Source organism: Triticum aestivum, chromosome 5A (assembly GCF_018294505.1).
Source record: "Triticum aestivum cultivar Chinese Spring chromosome 5A, IWGSC CS RefSeq v2.1, whole genome shotgun sequence".
In the NCBI taxonomy this organism is placed as follows: domain Eukaryota; kingdom Viridiplantae; phylum Streptophyta; class Magnoliopsida; order Poales; family Poaceae; genus Triticum; species Triticum aestivum.
Window position 1 is genome coordinate 437,416,258 of NC_057806.1, and position 21,749 is coordinate 437,438,006.

Here is a 21,749-nt window from a genome sequence, read left to right on the forward strand (position 1 = left end):
AGAATGGGGAACCGCTGGCTCAACAGCGTTCACAACCCTTTTATGAAGCTTCTGGTCTTGTTTGCATAAGCTAGTTGTGAACACATGATACTGTCCACTATTCAGCTGCTTTGGATTGCTCTGATAACCCGACTGCTGCTGCTGCTGACCTCCCTGACCAGACTGCTGATTGTAGCCACCTTGATTCCCCTAAAAGCCAGAATTTGAGCCGCCACCCGGGCCATGAAAACCGCCTCCACCTGAGCCGCCACCAGACCCATGATTGCCATCGAACATGTTGGAATTTTTGAAAGCCTTCATGATCACGCAATCCTTCCACAGGTGAGTGGCTGGCCTTTCCCGAGTGATGTGTCTCGGACAGGGTTCATTAAGCAGCTGCTCAAGAGTAGGACCTGACCGGCCGGACCGAGGGGGCGGCCTCCCCTTGCGTCGTTGAGTGTTACCTTGTGAATTGGTATTAGCCACAAACTCCGGGTTACCGTCGGCCTTACACTTATTGCCTCCCTGATTGGCCGGGTTATGCTGCTGACCCTTTCCGTTGCCGTTGTTCTTTCCCTTCCCTGTCTTCTCTTCATCAGACGCGGAATCCTTGGTACTATCAGAATCAGCGTATTTTACTAGAGCCGCCATCAGCTGGCCAATATCATTACAATCACGCTTGAGGCGCCCTAGCCTCTGTTTCAGAGGTTCAAATCGGCAATTTTTCTTCAACATTAAGACCGCAGAGCTGGCATCCATGTTGTCAGACGAATGTATTATCTCCTTGACCCGGCACCCAATGAGTGGTAGACTCTCCCTCCTCTTACTTACAATTAGTCAAGTCCACAATTGACATGGGCTGCTTGCAGGTATCTTTGAAGTTCTGAATGCACCGAGCTTTTAACTCTGCCCATGAGCCAATGGAATTAGGCGGCAACCCCTTTAACCAAGTGCGGGCCGTTCCATCCAACATCATGGTGAAGTACTTGGCCATCACCGCATCACTGACCTCCAACAGCTCCATGGCCATCTCATAGCTTTCAATCCACGCCCCGGGCTGTAAATCGGCCGTATAATTTGGCACCTTTCGGGGTCCCTTGAAATCCTTGGGCAGACTCTCATTACGCAATGCCGGCACCAAACAAGGAACCCCGCCGGTTCTGGTGGCCACTCCTGCCTCAACAGAAGTCGTTGGATAATCCGGGAAGGTTTGGTGAGCCGCCTACTAAGCCGCCCGCTCATCCTCTCGACGTATCCTGTCCTGTACCGGATTATATCCACCGGGTTGGTTATGGCGCTGGGCGTTGCTTGACAAGGCCTCCGAATCCATATGTCTACTGTAACTTGGGCTCCGGCTTGGGCGAGGAGTCGAATGAATCCTGTCTCGACTATAGGAATATGCCTCCTGCTGAGCTAGAGCCGTCTGGACGAATTCTCTGATCCTTCGCGTCTCAACTGCTGTTGGAGAGTCGCCGTCCACCAGGAGTGCCGCCAAACATGCCGATGCAGCAATCAGGTTCTCCATGGGGTTAGAAAAGTGACCCGGTGGCGTTGGTACGTAGCGAGGCGGGGCCGTATTCACGTGAGGAGGTGCCATCACCCGAGGCTGAACCGGTGCCCCTACTCCGGATGTTACGAATTGATTTGCCTCTGGTGGGTTACTAGGGCCAGCTCCGGGCGTGCAGAAGAGATTCCGAGGATCATAAATCGGAGGCAAACGGGATTGAGCCTTCTGGTGTCTCCTCCTCATCACCTCGTTAGATGCGTTCAGGTTCATCGTAAGCTGGAAAGCCTCTGACTGGAGCTATTGAGCCCGTGCATCCAAAGCCGCCCGCTCCGCGGCCAATCTGGTGTCCTCAGCCGCTAGGGCCTCTTTGGCTCGGGCTATCTCCTTATGTACCTGCGCCACTTCTGCATCGTGCTCATCTTGACTTGCCGGAATAACTGTGGCGGTTAACAGGGCCGTCAATTTGTCCATGAGATCAATCAACACCTGAGCCGGCGGGTGCACAGGGCCTCCTGCCCCGGCCGCTCCTGACCCGGGCGTTATTGCATGCTGCCGCAGCCATAGAGTTTTGGTCGGGTTGAGTGCCAGCCATGAAGATCCCTACTCTGCTCGGCGGCTCAAAGGGGTCCGAAATACTGCTGCCATCAGAACAGCCCCCAAGCCCGCCGTCCTGCAATTGGTATAACGAATCCGTCTCACCAGTGGACGACTCACCATCAGAATAGACGACCGTCTCACCGCCGTCCACGGATCCTTCAGAAAGTTCTCCCCCATGGATGCAACCCACGAAGGCATGCTTCACGCCGGGCTGAGCCCGGGCGGGTCTCGCACGCTGAGCCGTCTCGATGATGTCGGTGCAGATGTCCGGCTCAAGGCCCGGCTCACCAATTCGGCCGATGAAGACGTGGATTCCGCCGAAGGGGACCCGGTACCCGTACTCAACTGAGCCGGTGTTGGGACCCCAGCGGCGTCGTCGATGTAGAGCTTGCCGCGACGACTCTTGGTCATCCAGCCCACAGCGTATCCCTTGAGCCCTTCGAAGTTGCCCTTCAAGAAATCAAATCCACCGTGCGCTGGCCCCACGGTGGGCGCCAACTGTCGTGGATTTGTCACGACAGATGTCCTCGTGAAAGGACTTAGTCGTGGAGCCATCGCAACTAGGAAGCTTAAAGGGGTTAAGGTGGGACAAAGGACACGAGGGTTATACTGGTTCGGCCCCTTGCAGTGAAGGGTAAAGCCTAATCCAGTTGAGGTGGAATTGCTAGGGTTTCGATTGCCAGGGAGCAAATATGCTATGCCCGGCTCTCGATTTGGTGTTACTTGCCCTAAGCCGCCAGCGGGTCGTCCCCTTATATACACGGGTTGACGCCCTGCGGCCTACAGAGTCCCGGCCGGCTCATAAACAGTGTCTGGCTCGGTGACTAGTTAATCTTGCCTTATAACACAAGTCATGCTGTTACGGCGGTTTATCACTACGGGTCGTAAGTCGCCTGCGGGCTTTAGGCCCTTTATTGAACCGCCATCTTCAACCTTGATACTGGGTGATTCGTCTTAGCATAACCCGGCCCCTCCTGGGCGGGTTACGCTAATAGTTATATCCCCAACATATGCCCTATAAGATTTTACCATGATGATTCATTAAAATTTATAAATGATCATCAACATTGCCTCTTCATTGTTGCGAATGGCCATTCATAATTAGTATATTAGAAATTGTTTACGCATAGATTAGATATTATTGGGGTTATCACTTTTTTTTAGTTTAGCGATGTGCCAATACATGTCATGGAGGAATAAACAAATGTTTTCTCGAATACGCACGAGTGTGCGTATCATGTATGAAAGAGAGGAGTAGAAAAGAATCCCAAAATCCACAGTTACAAGGTATTTACATGCGGATTTTTATCCGGCATCGGCGTACTCCTTAGACTACTACTCCTGGCTTATCCGCCCATCTACCACTTCCTCAAACCCGTGTGTTTCGCCTTTAAACATCCCTGCCTTCGCCCATAGCCTTCCCTCCTCCTGGATTTGTTCCGTTGTCCTTTCCAGCGGCGGTGAGGCCCCATTGAACACAATGTCATTTCTGTGCTTCCAAATCATCCACATGCCCAGGAGGCATTTGGCCCGGGTCGCTCTCCGGTGGCCTGAGCCTTGATCCTGTCCAGTGCACCACTCTGCTAGCGTCTCATTCTGCCTTGGCTCGAACTCCCCACGGCCGGTGACCATGTGCATCCAATGCCAGACTTGTTGTGCAAAAACACAGCCCACTAGAAGGTGTTGGATCGTTTCCTCCTGCTGACCATAGAGCGGGCATGCGCTTTGATGTGGAAGGCCTTGTTTGGCTAGCCTGTCCGACGTCCAACAGCGGTTTTTGATGGCCAGCCAGGAGAAGAAGCGGCATTGCAGCGGTGCTCTGCTTGTCCAAGAGAAAGCCGCTGTGGGTGACACTTCCATGCCCAAGAAACTGGCCTTGTATGCTGAGCGCGCCGAGAAGTGACCCTCTTTCTCCCAAGCCCACCTGATTGAGTCCCGAGTCTCGTTTTGAAGCTGCACCCTCATCACCGTAGGCCATATAGCAAGGAATTCATCGAGCTTCGCCTCCGTGAGGTTTGGTCCAATGTCACGGGCCCAACTGCCGTTTGAGATTGCATCAGAGACCAACCTTGTTCTTCTAGCACGCTTGGGGATGCGGCCATATATGCGTGGGGCGAGTTCCTTTATTCTGAAGCCGTCGATCCATCTATCTTCCCAAAACAGGGTGGTTTTCCCATTTTCTAAAGTGACCGCTGCTGCGGCATTGAACAACGCCATGGACCCTGCCGGCACCGCGATGTCAAACTCAACCCACGGTCTCTCCTTATCGCTCCTTTGAAGCCAGGGCCACCGAGCTTGCAACGCCTTGTTAAGCCATCGCAGGAATAAACAAATGTTATCCATAAGATGAGGGCTTTACATAGTACAATGTTAACATCAACATGGATGATAACAAAGTGAGTGATCATGGGCATTCAAATCATCTGCTAGTCTTGACAACGTACCCGTTTTTGTTATAGATTATTGTGATCCAAGAAATTAGGATAATATTAATGGGGCATATTAATGAAGAAGAGACTTATGAGAGAATTTTTTTAATTTATTTCCTTTTGTTGTCAATTCAACATATTTTATTGTATTTTTCTTATGTTTAGTTTAAGGGCCCTGGATCTAGTTTCGCCACAGGTGTGGTGGGTGAGGTGTGGGGGGGGGGGGGTCTTAAAAGGACACCATAAGGGTAATTTAATTATTAAGGTACAAGAGATCCTCTCCGCATAAGGTAAATAAGACATGTTATCATGTCTTGGTCGGGAGAGTAAAATCAAAGCTATATTGATAAATACATAAACATATTTGACAATAAATAACAAATATTAAGTTAGCGTGAAACCCTAATATGTGAACTAGACTTACATGAGTGACGCTACCAACGCGATGCCATGTGAAAATAAGTTAGCTAATTCGACAACTCATGATGCATAGAAGAGCATGATAAGATGGAGCAGTTTAATTTTTATAGCTTTCTGGCACTTTCCCCTCCTTTGTTGAAACTTGCAAAATAACAGAGGAAAAGGTATAAGATAGTCGGCATAATATTTAAGACATGGTTAATAATGAACAATTGAAACATAATGAAAAATGGACGTATCAATGTCTATGAGCAAATGTGTGAGAGCGGATGTATTGCTTTCTTCTTAGAATCTCTAATGCATCCCTCTATTTTTTTAATAGGAAAATTTGGGTGAAACCAACACAAAAAAGTGTCATACAAAATTACAATCTCGACCATTCAAATTAAGTATAATTATTTAGATATAAGAGATGTACTTTATTTATGAACAAGTACATATATTTAACTTCATAATTCTTCCGATCTATAAACAAGATGTAACAAATAGCACACAGATTTACCGAAGTAAAAACAAATATTACAACCAGATCAATGGATCACCTAGCGAGGACTACAAGCACTGAAATGAGTCAAATGTGAGCCACCGTCATTACCCGTCTCTTACCGGAGTGGGGCAACCCTTGTACAATCGGAAAGGTTGTCGTGCTAAGGCCCGGAGTAACTATTGCCCATGAATAAAAAAATGTAGATCAAAAGGACTGTACCCACAAACACACCAACCACCATGAGCGTCGACCATATTAGAGAGATTTGCCAGATCTGACAGATAGACCCAAGCAAATCCACTAAAGACACACATCCATGCGCCCTTTGACCGCGCTAGACGCATCGTCGGAGCCGCATCGAGGCCCCGACCTGGACACCGACAATACAACAACCCTAACTATGGGGAAGAACCCCAAACTACTTTCGTTGACCATTTTTTTGCTGAACTACTTGAAGTTTTTTTTAGAAAAAGTGGAAATAGTTGAGCTTCACCACCAATTCCACAACTCCCCCTCTCCCCCGGCGCCGGTGAGACTGGTGGAGGAGAAGGGGGACCGACGATGCAACGGGAGGACTGCCTCGCGGCTAGGTTCGGCATCTAATCATGCGGGTATAAGTAGTATGATATACTCCCTCCGTTTTTTATTTACTTTGCATGTTAGCTTTGGCTCAGGTCAAACTTTCAAGAACTTTGACCAAGTTTATACAAAAAAACAACATCCATAATACCAAACCAATATCATTAGAATCATCATTTAATATGTTTTCATACTATATATATATATATATATATATATATATTATTGTCAAAGTTTAGATTGTTTTTGATAAACTGTCAAACTTTAGAAAGTTTGACTTAGGACATAGTTAATATGCAAAGTAAATGAAAACGCAGGGAGTATTTAGGCAATATTATGTAGATCTATGGCTAATGGATCATTTCGTCTAAAATACCCACACACATGCATATATCTTAGATGGATGTTTTCCCTCTTCTTCCCATTTTGTACTACATGTCTTTATACATTTTTTGGTGAGAAATATCTATACCTTTTTTATACCGTACTTTTAGTAAGAGTACATAATAATACCGGGAAAAAAATGATTTTATCTCCAAGCGTTTTCTCCGCGTTTCCTCGGCGGCTAAGGCAAACCCTCTCTTCCAGGCTTCGCCGGCGAGTCCATAGATTCATCTCCCCTCCGCCCGACGCTTTGATGGCCGACGGCGGGGAAGGGAACGCCGGTGCCCTCGATTCAGATCTTTTAGTCCTCACTGGTGTGGCCAAAAAAGAAAAAAACATTCAAGAAGTCGATGTTTTTATTGATTTATTATGGAAACGTCGACGTTTGTTGACTCATGTCTCTCATGGCTGCTCGGCCAGGAGATTTTGCACGTGAGTTATTTAGTTTTTTTTTCGAGAATCACGTGAGTTATTTAGTTGTCACCCAAAAATACGGGACGGGAATAGCGAATAGGCCCGGAAGCCCGGAACCGAGGCCCTAAACTTGTAGCCGCTTCCCACCGCCTCTCCGTACCCCGCTCGGCCGGCCGCATCGTCCGCGTCCACTATAAATAGCCGGTGGCAGCCCCCAGCCTCGACACGCCTTCCCATCGAAAAGAGCAAACCACCCGCCCGCCCGTGCCCCGTAACCCCCCAAGGCCGACCCGTAGGAACTCCGCCGATCCGAACCCCCCAAGGCCGCAGCATCCAGAGCTTCTTCCCCGTCGCGCCCTCGAAGAACCGTGAGTTTCCCCTGCCTCCCTGCCCGCTCTGTGCACCCCTCATCGCCCTGCGATTTTGTACTAGTACGCGAATCCTGCCCGCAATGTTCTGTTCCGGATCTCGATTTAGGTTCTCCGGGGTCCGTTTGCGCAGCGGGGGATCGCGCTCTGCTTAGGCAGGGGATTTCTTGGGTCTCATCCTCCCCTGTTCTATATGATGTGCTGGGGTTATTTTGCTACGGAGTACTAGATTTTAGGGAGAAATCTTTTGGCGCGTTTGATCTTGCGGGGGCTGTGATTCGAGAAAAAACGTCGCTTCTGCGCCCATTGTTGTTGGTGTTTAATTGCTGATGATGCCGTGAAACGTGAATGAATCTATAGTCTTTCATACTCTGTTTTTTTTGTCTGCTGTGTTGTCTTTGTTTATGGTAGTCAAACCTTCCCACGCTGCCAAACGCAGCGTATTTTATGGGAAAAACGTCTGGTTATTTGTATACTTGCTTCCGACTTTTCCGCAGTAAGCTACGCAATTATGTTCACCCAGCGGGCTCTGGTTTGCATTGATTTTTTATTTAATGTCTTTTAATTACGCATTTAGTAGTAGCAATTATAACACATTTTGCCCTGGAGGAAAACCTGGAGATAAAAAATGCAACAAAAATTATCTGCTTGGTATCTACTGCTTGATAAAAAAATTGTGCTTGATAAAAACGCATTTAGGCTGGTCACAGTGGGGAGGAACTTAGGAGTAACATCACACACTCCAATACAACTTTGCTTATGTGGCATGTATTTAATGAAGAGAGAGGTGCTTGTGGTAACTAGCTAAGTTATCGGAACATCACACACTCCAAGAAACAATGAGTCTATAACCTAATAAATACATCATTGCATGACACTACATAGATGTTCCTACCCACTATGGAGGTAGTAACATAGTCTAGGGAAGTGTGAAGTTACTAGCTTATGTTCTTGCCCATTGTGACCAGCCTTAGTAGCATGGTTCACATACCGCATACTACTGCTCTTCTGTGCCTACATTATACTAATTCATTTTGTACTACTAGTTAATTGATGCTAGTACTGCTTTTCTGTGCCCACATCACACTCCAAATTGTTAATTCATTTTGTACTAGTTAATTAAAATATTACGGAACTGATTCTAGGCTAATCCTAAGGAATATGCAGCGTGTCTAATTCAAGTGGTTCATGATTGTCTAACATATTGCTTCAACCATCTAAAAGTATGCTCATCAGCTCATGTGTTTGCTACTTCATATCTACTTACTGTATTAACCGTATGAATTATGCTCATCAGCTCAATATGCGTTTGCTTCTTCAGGTCTTAATAATGCCATGTTACTGCCATATTACTTGAGTCACTAACCTTTTTTCTTCTCTCATCACCAGCACAACGGAACGAGTGTGAATGTTCTAATGATGTCAAAAGCCGGCAAGAAGTCTAGTAGTAGTAATTCCATGTACGAAGCTCCCCTTGGCTACAAGATTGAGGACGTTCGCCCCGCCGGAGGAATCAAGAAGTTCCAGTCTGCTGCCTACTCCAACGTAAGCACCACAAAGACACCAATGTAGTTACATAGATGCAAATTTGAATATGCTCATTGATGCATTTGATACTCTTGTTTCTAACAATTATTTCTGTCTGATCTTTGTTTTGCAGTGCGCCCGCAAGCCCTCCTGATATTCCCTTCGCATGCCTCTCGACGTAGCTTAGGATTTCTTTACTGCAATTTCCCTTTCCCTTTTGTCCAATAATTCTCCCTTGGCTGGCTGCTTCCTCTGCTACTTGGCTTGTCCTCTCCGATCTCCTCTGTCCTCTGTCATCCTCTCTTCTTCCTCGCGACACCCGATCAGATGGAAATGTCTTTGGCTGACTGCTGGGGCTCTGCCCCCGCCTCCCCTATTGGGTTTGAGGGCTACGAGAAGCGCCTGGAGATAACTTTCTCCGACGCGCCTGTCTTTGCGGACCCGTGCGGCCGCGGCCTTCGTGCCCTCTCTCGCCAGCAGATCGACTCCTTCCTCGACCTTGCACGGTGCACCATTGTGTCCCAGCTCTTGAACAAGCAGTTCGACTCTTACGTGCTCTCGGAGTCGAGCCTCTTTGTGTACTCCCACAAGGTTGTCATCAAAACCTGTGGAACAACAAAGCTCCTGCTGTCGATTCCCCGCATCCTCGAGCTTGCTGCGGAGCTGTCGCTGCCACTTCTTTCAGCGAAGTACTCCCGCGGGACGTTCATCTTCCCTGGCGCGCAGCCGGCGCCGCACCGCAGCTTCTCGGAGGAGGTGTCCGTGCTGAACGGCTTCTTTGGTGGCCTCAAGTCAGGTGGCAATGCATATGTGATGGGTGACGCGTTCAGGCCCAAGAAGATGTGGCACGTCTACTATGCCACGGAGGAGCCTGAGCAGCCCATGGTCACACTCGAGATGTGCATGACTGGGCTGGACGCCGGGAAGGCCGCGGTGTTCTTCAAGAACTCTGCCAACGGCGGCTGCTCCTCGGCCAAGGAGATGACCAAGGTCTCGGGGATCTCTGCTATCATCCCCGAGATGGAGATCTGCGACTTCGACTTCGACCCGTGCGGCTACTCGATGAACGGCGTCTGCGGCCCCGCAGCCTCCACGATCCACGTCACTCCTGAGGAGGGCTTCAGCTACGCGAGCTATGAAGCGATGAACTTCAACCCTGGCTCCCTGGTCTACAGTGACCTGATCGAGAGGGTGCTGTCGTGCTTCCGCCCGTCAGACTTCTCCGTCGCCGTCACCATCTTCGGTGGCCACGGCTTCGCCAAATCATGGGCGGGCGGTGCGGAGGCTGGCTCCTCCTACGTGCTCGAGGATGTCGTCGAGCAGGAGCTTCCGGGAGGTGGCCTGCTCATGTACCAGAGCTTCAGTGCGGTTGCCCCTGGCGCCGTGTCGCCGAGGTCGACCTTGGATGATGGCTGGAGCAGCGACGGGATGGAGGCGGCCGCGCAGGGCGAGGACACGTGCATCTGGGGAGTGGAGAAGAAGGTGGCCGTGAAAGGTGTCGCTGCTGCCTGAAGAGAAGTCTGCGGTTCCAGAGACGTCTGAAGTCTCTGAGATGGTGTCCTGCTATGGTAGTTTCGGTTAAGCAGCTGGCCGGGTGACCGGCAAAGCCTACTGTATCCCGTCTTACTGCTTTTATTATTTTTCTGTCATCGTTCCTGCCGAATAAGTTGCTCTAGATGGTCTGCTGCGTCTGCCATAGTGAGCAAAAGAGTCTGTTGTGGGGAGAATGTAATAAATATTTATGTCTGTCGCCAATACTCTTATGGGGAGAATGATATTGTAACTCATACTACCTCCGTCCCATAATATAAGATTGTATTTGACACTATGTTCAATCAAATATTGGAGTTCTCCGTTAATCTTGTCCAACATTCGAGTTGTGTTTGAATGATATTGTAACCAGGCTTCTTATTTGTTGTCAGTCTTCTGCATTGTCCAAAAGAGAAGCCAAAGAAAATTGTACTGTGGTCAATTTTCTATGAATTAGTTGGTTCCTGCTGGTTTATATGCCATGTCAGAGTAGCTCTGCTGAATTGAGTTTACCACTTTCTGTCTTTCTTTATGACATGCTGGCGTCTTCCCTTCGTCTCCTACACGTGCCTAAAACTATCACTGAACTGAAATACATGGAACACTAGTAACTGGACTAGAACCCACCGAACTGATTTTTGTCACTTCCATACGTATTTAAAAGATTACCAGTGTAGCTGGTCAACACTTGAACTGAAATACTCCCTCCGTACATGGATACATAGCACTGTCTGATTTCCAGTGAAAAGATTACCGGACACAAACTCTAAAGATTCTCAAAGAAATTGTGCATCAAGGCACCAGTGGTCTAGTGGTAGAATAGTACCCTGCCACGGTACAGACCCGGGTTCGATTCCCGGCTGGTGCATCTCTCTGTTTTAATGAGGGTCTTTATACATTCATTTTCTTTTTGGACTTTCGTTCTCTCAGTTGTGATCCACGTGAACCATTTCTCTCGGACTGGGTCTATGTAGAAAACTTGAATTTCGCGGCTCATTTCAGGCTCAATTTCGGGACGAGTTTGCGTCCATATGCATGCCCGCAACGTCCGTCCTTATACTTTTCTTGGCTCGTCAGTCGGTGGCATATTGACACTCGATCACCCCGTCCTCATTGTCGTCACCCTGTTCCGGCCTATTGAACGTTGCCAACGTCGCCACTCGCACCCACACACTTTCCCCCGCAGCATGCCACACCCGAGGACAGCCGCTCTTGACGGCGTTGGTAGCCTGTTTTGACCGCCGCCGTAGCATCCCACAACCATGCCACCCCCTCACCTTCGGGCTCAATTTTGGGACGAGTTTTGCGTCGGTATGCATGCCCGCATCGTCCGCCCTTATACTTTTCTTGCCTCGTCAATCAGTGGCATATTGACACTCGGTCACCTCGTCCTCCTTGTCGTCACCCTGTTCCGGCCTGTTGGACGTTGCCAACGTCGCCGCTCGCACCCACACACCTTCCCCCGCAGCACGCCACACCCGAGGACAGCCGCTCTTGCCCCCCGCAGCATGCCACACCCGAGGACAGCCGCTCTTGACGGCGTTGGTAGCCTGTTGGGTCTTTATACATTCATTTCCTTTTTGGACTTTCGTTCTCTCAGTTGTGGTCCACGTGAACCATTTCTCTCGGGCTGGCTCTGTAGAAAACTTGAATTTCGCGGCTCATTTCAGGCTCAATTTCGGGACGAGTTTGCGTCGATATGCATGCCCGCAACGTCCGTCCTTATACTTTTCTTGGCTCGTCAGTCGGTGGCATATTGACACTCGGTCACCCCGTCCTCGTTGTCGTCACCCTGTTCCGGCCTGTTGGACGTTGCCAACGTCGTCGCTCGCACCCACACACTTTCCCCCGCAGCATGCCACACCCGAGGACAGCCGCTCTTGACGGTGTTGGTAGCCTGTTTTGACCGCCGTTGTAGCATCCCACAACCATGCCACCCCCTCACCTCCGGGTTCAATTTTGGGATGAGTTTGCGTCGGTATGCATGCCCGCAACGTCCGCCCTTATACTTTCCTTGGCTCGTCAATCTGTGGCATATTGACACTCAGTCACCTCGTCCTCCTTGTCGTCACCCTGTTCCGGCCTGTTGGACGTTGCCAATGTCGCCGCTCGCACCCACACACCTTCCCCCGCAGCACGGCACACCCGAGGACAACCGCTCTTGCCCCCTCCCCCCCCCCCCCCCCCGCAGCATGCCACACTCGAGGACACCCGCTCTTGACGGCGTTGGTAGCCTGTTTTGACCGCCATCGTAGCATCCCACAACCATGCCACCCCCTCACCTTCGGGCTCAATTTTGGGACGAGTTTGCGTCGGTATGCATGCCCGCAACGTCCGCCCTTATACTTTCCTTGGCTCGTCAATCAGTGGCATATTGACACTCGGTCACCTCGTCCTCCTTGTCGTCACCTTGTTCCGGCCTGTTGGACATTGCCAACGTCGCCGCTCGCACCCACACACCTTCCCCTGCAGCACGCCACACCCGAGGACAGCCGCTCTTGCCGGCGTTGGTAGTCTGTTTTGACCGTTGTCGTAGCACCCCATGGCCATGCCACCCCCTCACCTTCGGGCTCAAATTTGGGACGAGTTTGTGTCGGTATGCATGCCCGCAATGTCCGCCCTTATACTTTCCTTGGCTCGTCAGTCGGTGGCATATTTACACTCGGTTACCCCGTCCTCCTCGTCGTCACCCTGTTTCGACCTATTGGACGTTGCTAACGTCGCCGCTCGCACCCACACACCTTCCCCCGCAGCATGCCACACCCGAGGACAGCCGCTCTTGACGGTGTTGGTAGCCTGTTTTGACCGCCGTCGTAGCACCCCACGGCCATGCCACCCCCTCACCTTCGCCGCCGCGGCAATGCTCGAAGCCCGCTGTCCTCACTCGACGGTCGCCGCCACGTTGATAGGCCTGCTGCCAGGTCTGGGAGAGGTGCGGGGCTCTTCACCGGCCAACTTCTTCTACCACGCCCGCAAGGTGTTCGACATTTTGTCCGCAAGGTACAAATGGATGGTGGAGATGAGTACTTTTTCAAAAATTCATTTGCGATTCGGACGATGAGGAGTTTGTGGTGGCTACTTTGGTCATGCATGACCATATTCGCCAGGCGGCGACCGATGTTAAGGGGCTCGATCCCGGGCCATGCTCCGGCGTGAAGCGCAACAGAGAGTGGCCATTTCCTACTAATGGAAGACTACTTCAAGTCCACTTCCCCACTCTTTAAACACAAACTATTTTGGCATCGCTTCCGGATGGTTAGACGTGTGTTCGATCGTATTCGGGAGGGGGTGGTTGCATACAATGATTATTTCGTATGCAAGGAGGATGCCCTGGGAAAGGTTGGATTCTCTTACGAAAAATGCATTGCAGCCATTCAGATGCTTGCAAACATAACACCCGTTGATCTTATTGATGAGTATGTACACATGAGTGAGTCCACATGCCTAGAATCCATGCACTGGTTCTGGAAGGTTGTGGTAGCAGTGTTCGGTCCAGAGTACTGGAGAGAACCAATTGTTGCAGATACAACCTGGTTGTTGGTGATCAATGTAGATAGGAGCTTTCCGGGGATGCTTGTTAGCATATATTGTATGCACTGGAAGTGAAAGAACTGTCCATCTACCTGGCAGGGGCAATATAGGGACATGTGAAAGCTTGCACTATCATACTATAGGCCGTGGCTTCACAAGATCTCCGGATTTGGAACTCTTTTTCGGCATGGTTGGCTCCCACAATGACATCAACATGCTTCAACGTTCTCTAGTGTTCAGAAGGCTTGCAAAAAGGCAACTGCCCAGAGGTTAATGTTGAGATCAATGGTGATGCCGCTTGAAGCTACGTCGGTATTTCCCCAAAGAGGAAGGGATGATGCAGCACATCGGAGGTAGGTATTTCCCTCAGATATGAAACCAAGATTATCGAACCAGTAGGAGAACCAATCAACACAACGTAAACAGCCCTTGCACACAGATAACAAATCCTCGCAACCCGACGTGTTAAAGGGGTTGTCAATCCCTTCCGGGGTACGACGCCTCAAGTGGCAAACAAACGTGAGATAAATTTGTAGTAAATTGATAGATCAAACGCCAAATAAAATAAATAAGGAAAAATTGCAGCAAGGTATTTTTGTGTTTTTGGTTTAATAGATCTGAAAATAAAAGCAAAGAAAAATAGATCGCAAAGGCAAATAATATGAGAAAGAGATCCCGGGGCCGTAGGTTTTAGTAGTGGCTTCTGTCGAGAAAAATAGCAAACGGTGGGTGAACAAATTACTGTTGGGCAATTGAGAGAACTTCAAATACTCATGACGATATCCAAGCAATGATCATTATATAGGCATCACGTCCAAGATTAGTAGACCGACTCCTGCCTGCATCTACTACTATTACTCCACACATCGATCGCTATCCAGCATGCATCTAGTGTATTAAGTTCATGAAAAAACAGAGTAATGCAATAAGAACGATGACATGATGTAGACAAAATCTATCTATGTAGAGATAGACCCCATCGTTTTATCGTTAGTAGCAACGATACATACGTGCCGGTTCCCTTTCTGTCACTGGGATCAAGCACCATAAGATCGAACCCACTACAAAGCATCTCTTCCCATTGCAAGATAAATAGATCAAGTTGGCCAAACAAAACCCAAATATCGTAGAAGAAATACGAGGCTATAAGAGATCATGCATAAAAGAGATCAAAGAAACTCAAATACTTTCATGGATATAAAAAGATAGATCTGATCATAAACTCAAAGTTCATCGATCCCAACAAACACACCGCAAAAGAGTTACATCATATGGATCTCCAAGAGACCATTATATTGAGAATTCAGAGAGAGAGAGAGAGATAGCTATCTAGCTACTAACTACGGACCCGAAGGTCTACAAAGAACTACTTACGCATCATCGGAGAGGCACCAATGGGGGTGGTGAACCCCATCCGAAATGGTGTCTAGATTGGATATAGTGGTTCTGGATTCTGCGGCGGCTGGATGAATATTTCGTCGATGCTTCCAGGGTTCTGGAAATATTGGGGTATTTATAGAGCAAAGAGGCGGTCCGGGGGGCACCCGAGGTGGGCACAACCCACCAGGGCGCGCCTTGGTGGGTTGTGCTTCCCTCAGGGCACCCCCTAGGCGCGGCCAGGGCCCGTTGTGTTCCTTCTGGCCCATAAAAATTCTCCGTAAAGTTTTGGGGCATTTGGACTCCGTCTGATATTGATTTTCTGCAATGTAAAAAACATGGAAAAAGCAGCTACTGGCACTTGGCACTATGTCAATAGGTTAGTACCAAAAAATGATATAAAATGACTATAAAACATCCAAGATTGATAATATAACAACATGGAACAAGCAAAAATTATAGATACTTTGGAGACGTATCAATATCCCCAAGCTTAACTCCTACTCGTCCTCGAGTAGGGAAGTGATAAAAACAAATTTTTTGATGTGGAATGCTTCCTACCATGTCATATCATATTTCTTTTCTTTATAGCATGGACATTTGGACTTTTATATTGTTCAAAGCAATAGTCTAGTTTTGACATGATAATTTAAATACTCAAGCATATCAACAAGCAACCATGTCTTCCAAAATATCAGCGCTAAAATAAGTTATGCCTAGCCCATCATGCTCAAACATTGATCCATTCATGAAACACACTCGAATATTAGTTACATCCAATACTTAAGTACGATCATATTGCCTCCTAGTTGGTGCTTTCGTAAGAGAAGATGGAGACTCAAATTCAAAAATAAAAATTGCATAAAGTAAAAGAAAGACCCTTCGCAGAGGGAAGTAGGGATTTGTAGAGGTGCCAGAGCTTAAAGCAAAAAACTTAGAGATAAAAACATTTTGGGAGGTGTATCCATCCCACCAACGAAAATGACTTAGAGTTCCCAACACTTCCCATCCTAGATATATCATAAGCGGTTCCCAAACAGAAAATAAAGTTTATTCCTTTTTCAACCATACTTTCACTTTCCATGGCTAGCCGTATCCACGGTTGCCCTCCATACCAACACTTTCCAAGGAATTTATTATTTGATAACATAAAGTAAATTCATTTTCCATTTCGGGACTGGGCATCCCTAATACCTTTGCCATACTCTCATGCAATGACAAGTGAATAAACACTCATCTTGAGAATAACACATCTAGCATGGAGCCACCCCTCACCACTCCGCGAGCAAAACAAACACACAAAAGAGAAGTTTATTTTGAAAATTAGAGACGACACATACAAATTTGCTTAGAACCGCAAAAGAATACCGCATATAGGTAGATATACTGGGCTCATGTGGCAAAACTGGTTAAAAGGTTTTGGATGCACAAGTAGAGGTCATACTTAGTGCAAAATGAAGGCTAGCAAAAGACTAAGAAGCGACCAACCAAGAAATGAATAATCTCGTAAGCAAGCATTAAGCATAAATAACACCAAATAATGCACCACAAGTTGGATATAATCTCATTGCATGAGTATTGATTCGTACTTGCATAGGGAATCACAAACCTTAACACCAATATTCTTACTAAAGCATAATTACTCATCAACATAACTCACATATCACATCATCATATCTCAAAACTATTACTAAGAATCAAGTTTATTTTGTCCAATGATCTTCATGAATTTTTTTATTATATCCTTCTTGGATATCTATCACTTTGGGACCAATTTTCATGTGTTGCTTTTCATAAGCTCAAACAAATATAAGTGAAGATCATGAGCATAAAATTTCTTTCTTTCTCTCAAATTAATTTAAGTGAAGTAAGAGAGAATTTCTTGAAAATTTTACTAACTCTCAAATAAATCTAAGTGAAGCAAGAGAGCATTTATTCAAAAATTCTAAGCACACCATGCTCAAAAAGATATAAGTGAAGCACTAGAGCAAGTCCATTGCTCTAAAAAAATTTAAGTGAAGCATAGAGAGCAATTCTAACAAGTCATGACATAATTTTGGCTCTCTCAAATAGGTGTGTCCAGCAAGGGATCAAGACTTAAAACACAAAATAAAACAATAAAAGACTCACATCATACAAGGCGCTTCAAGCAAAACACATAGTATGTGACGAATAAAAATATAGCTTCGAGTAAAATACCGATGGTCGTTAAAAGAAAGAGGGGATGCCACTCGGGGGCATCCCCAAGCTTAGTTGGTTGCTTATCTTTGGATAATAGCTTGGGATGCCGGGGCATCCCCAAGCTTAGGATCTTCTATCCTTTATTCCTTCATCCATCGTAAGATAACCCAAAACTTGAAAACTTCAATCACACAAAACTCAACAAAACCTTCGTGAGATCCGTTAGTGTAAGAAAGCAAATCACTACTATAAGTACTTTACCAAAGAAATTCATATTTTGTTTTTGCATTATATCTAATGTATTCCAACTTTTCTATGGCAAAAACTCATCAAAGAAAACCATAGAGCCATCAAAATAAGCACACAACGCAAAGAAAATAGAATCTGTCAGAACAGAACAGTCTGTAGCAATCTGACTATTTCGGAAACTTCTGAAACTCCAAAAATTCTGAAAAATTAGGACGACCTGAGAAACTTATATAATAGTCTACTGCAATTGGAATTGGTATTTGACCACTCTCTGGTAAAAAATGACAATTGTTTTCATGAGCACAAAAGTTTCTGTTTTTCAGCAAGATCAAACAACTATCACCCAAGAGGACCCTAAAGGCTTTACTTGGCACAAACACTAATTAAAACACAAAAAACACATTCATAACAGTAGCATAATTGTGTAAACACTCAAGAAAAGAAAGCAAAAAGCAAAAATAAATTTTATTCATTGGGTTGCCTCCCAACAAGCGCTATAGTTTTACGCCCTTAATTAGCTAGGCATAAAGCAAGGATCTATGTTTTGTCATCTTTCTTCTTAACTTTCTTAGAGGTATTTCCATCATGGGGTTTTGTGAACATAACATAAAACACATTATCCATGGAAACCTTAGCGTTCCTAAGTTGGTGTTCATCATAACATTTTTGATTCCCCGCAACAATCCAAGAATAATGTTGATTAACATTATTGAAAACCTGTTGGATTATATCTAAAACAAGGACTTCCTTTTTAAGATTCTGTCAAATCATAAAATGCGGCAATTGCTAACATTATTTGGACAGACTTAAGCATCGCTACGGGTGAGAAGGTCTCATCGTAGTCAATCCCTTGAACTTGTCAAAAACCTTTTGCGACAAGTCGAGCTTTGTAGACAGTAATATTACCGTCAGCGTCAGTCTTATTATTGAAGATCCATTTATTCTCAATTGCTTGCCGATCATTGGGCAAGTCAGCCAAAGTCCACACTTTGTTCTCATACATGGATCCCATCTCAGATTTCATGGCTTCAAGCCATTTTGCAGAATCTGGGCTCACCATCGCTTCTTCATAGTTCGTAGGTTCATCATGATCTAGTAGCATGACTTCCAGAACAGGATTACCGTACCACTCTGGTGCGGATCTTACTCTGGTTGATCTACGAGGTTCAGTAGTAACTTGTTCTGAAGTTTCATGATCATTATCATTAGCTTCCTCACTAATCGGTGTAGGTGTCACAGAAACCGTTTTCTGCGATGTACTACTTTCCAATAAGGGAGCAGGTACAGTTACCTCATCAAGTTCTACTTTCCTCCCACTCACTTCTTTCGAGAGAAACTCCTTCTCTAGAAAGGATCCATTCTTAGCAACAAATGTCTTGCCTTCGGATCTGTGATAGAAGGTGTACCCAATAGTATCCTTTGGGTATCCTATGAAGACACATTTCTCCAACTTGGGTTCGAGCTTATCAGGTTGAAGTTTTTTCACATAAGCATCGCAGCCCCAAACTTTCAGAAACGACAACTTTGGTTTCTTGCCAAACCATAGTTCATAAGGCGTCGTCTCAATGGATTTTGATGGTGCCCTATTTAACGTGAATGCGGCCGTCTCTAAAGCATAACTCCAAAACGATAGCGGTAAATCTGTAAGAGACATGATAGATCGCACCATATCAAGTAAAGTACGATTATGACGTTCGGACACACCATTACGTTGTGGTGTTCCAGGTGGCGTGAGTTGCGAAACTATTCCGCATTGTTTCAAATGTAGACCAAACTCGTAACTCAAATATTCTCCTCCATGATTAGATCGTAGAAACTTTATTTTCTTGTTATGATGATTTTCAACTTCACAGTTAAATTTTTTGAACTTTTCAAATGTTTCAGACTTATGTTTCATTAAGTAGATATACCCATATCTGCTTAAATCATCTGTGAAAGTGATAAAATAACGATATCCGCCACGAGCTTCAACATTCATCGGACCACATACATCTGTATGTATGATTTCCAACAAATCTGTTGCTCTCCCCATAGTACCGGAGAACGATGTTTTAGTCATCTTGCCCATGAGGCACGGTTCGCAAGTACCAAGTGATTCATAATCAAGTGGTTCCAAAAGTCCATTAGTATGGAGTTTCTTCATGCGTTACACCGATATGACCTAAACGGCAGTGCCACAAATAAGTTGCACTATCATTATCAACTCTGCATCTTTTGGCTTCAACATTATGAATATGTGTATCACTACTATCGAGATTCATCAAAAATAGACCACTCTTCAAGAGTGCATGACCATAAAAGATATTACTCATATAAATAGAACAACCATTATTCTCTGATTTAAATGAATAACCGTCTCGCATTAAAGAAGATCCAGATATAATGTTCATGCTCAACGCTGGCACCAAATAACAATTATTTAGGTCTAATACTAATCCCGATGGTAGATGTAGAGGCAGCGTGCCGACCGCGATCACATCGACTTTGGAACCATTTCCCACGCGCATCATCACCTCGTCCTTCGCCAGTGTTCGCTTAATCCGTAGTCCCTGTTTCGAGTTGAAAATATTAGCAACAGAACCAGTATCAAATACCCAGGTGCTACTGCGAGCTCTAGTAAGGTACACATCAATAACATGTATATCACATATACCTTTGTTCACCTTGCCATCCTTCTTATCCGCCAAATACTTCGGGCAGTTCCGCTTCCAGTGACCAGTCTGCTTGCAGTAGGAGCACTCAGTTTCAGGCTTAGGTCCAGATTTGGGTTTATTCTCCCGAGCAGCTACTTGCTTGCTGTTCTTCTTGAAGTTCCCCTTCTTCTTCCCTTTGCCACTTTTCTTGAAACCAGTGGTCTTGTTGACCATCAACACTTGATGCTCCTTCTTGATTTCTACCTCCGCAGCTTTTAGCATTGCGAAGAGCTCGGGAATTGTCTTATCCATCCCTTGCATATTATAGTTCATCATGAAGCTCTTGTAGCTAGGTGGAAGTGATTGGACAATTCTGTCAATGACGCAATCATCTGGAAGATTAACTCCCAGTTGAATCAAGTGATTGTTATACCCAGACATTTTGAGTATATGCTCACTGACAGAACTGTTCTCCTCCATCTTGCAGCTATAGAATTTATTGGAGACTTCATATCTCTCAATCCGGGCATTTGCTTGAAATATTAACTTCAACTCCTGGAACATCTCATATGCTCCATGACGTTCAAAACGTCGTTGAAGTCCCGATTCTAAGCCGTAAAGCATGGCACATTGAACTATCGAGTAGTCATCAGCTTTGCTCTGCCAGACGTTCTTAACGTTGTCAGTTACATCAGCAGCAGGCCTGGCACCTAGCGGTGCTTCCAGGACGTAACTCTTCTGTGTAGCAATGAGGATAATCCTCAAGTTACGGACCCAGTCCGTGTAATTGCTACCATCATCTTTCAACTTTGCTTTCTCAAGGAACACATTAAAATTCAACGGAACAACAACACGGGCCATCTATCTACAATCAAACATAAACAAGCAAGATACTATCAGGTACTAAGTTCATGATAAATTTAAGTTCAATTAATCATATTACTTAAGAACTCCCACTTAGAAAGACATCCCTCTAATCTTCTAAGTGATCACGTGATCCAAATCAACTAAACCATAACCGATCATCACGTGAAATGGAGTAGTTTTCAATGGTGAACATCGCTATGTTGATCATATCTACTATATGATTCACGCTCGACCTTTCGGTCTCAGTGTTCCGAGGCCATATCTGCATATGCTAGGCTCGTCAAGTTAACCTGAGTATTCTGCGTGTGCAAAACTGGCTTGCACCCGTTGTAGATGGACGTAGAGCTTATCACACCCGATCATCACGTGGTGTCTGGGCACGACAAACTTTGGCAATGGTGCATACTCAGGGAGAACACTTTTATCTTGAAATTTAGTGAGAGATCATCTTATAATGCTACCGTCAATCAAAGCAAGATAAGATGCATAAAAGATAAACATCACATGCAATCAATATAAGTGATATGATATGGCCATCCTCATCTTGTGCTTGTGATCTCCATCTCCGAAGCATCGTCATGATCACCATCGTCACCGACGCGACACCTTGATCTCCATCGTAGCATCGTTGTCGTCTCGCCAATCTTATGCTTCTACGACTATCGCTACCGCTTAGTGATAAAGTAAAGC

The 21,749-nt window shown here is 46.1% G+C and overlaps 1 protein-coding gene and 1 non-coding gene across 3 annotated transcripts; both read left to right on the forward strand.

Moving 5' to 3' along the window:
* The first annotated feature begins 7,060 nt into the window (after positions 1–7,060).
* LOC123103836 (S-adenosylmethionine decarboxylase proenzyme) lies at positions 7,061–10,550 on the forward strand. Of its 2 annotated transcripts, XM_044525516.1 has the most exons (3): positions 7,061–7,164; positions 8,554–8,709; positions 8,825–10,550. In XM_044525516.1, the coding sequence occupies exon 3, from the start codon at positions 9,019–9,021 to the stop codon at positions 10,201–10,203; it is 1,185 nt and encodes a 394-aa protein (XP_044381451.1). In that variant the 5' UTR covers positions 7,061–7,164; positions 8,554–8,709; positions 8,825–9,018; the 3' UTR covers positions 10,204–10,550. The 2 variants fall into 2 exon arrangements, with proteins under 2 accessions (XP_044381451.1, XP_044381452.1); XM_044525517.1 differs by lacking the exon at positions 7,061–7,164 and having other exon boundaries at positions 9,019–10,550.
* Positions 10,551–11,018: 468 nt separating this feature from the next.
* TRNAG-GCC (transfer RNA glycine (anticodon GCC)) lies at positions 11,019–11,089 on the forward strand. Its single transcript has one exon. It is a non-coding gene; the product is annotated as a tRNA-Gly (tRNA).
* The last annotated feature ends 10,660 nt before the right edge of the window (positions 11,090–21,749 follow it).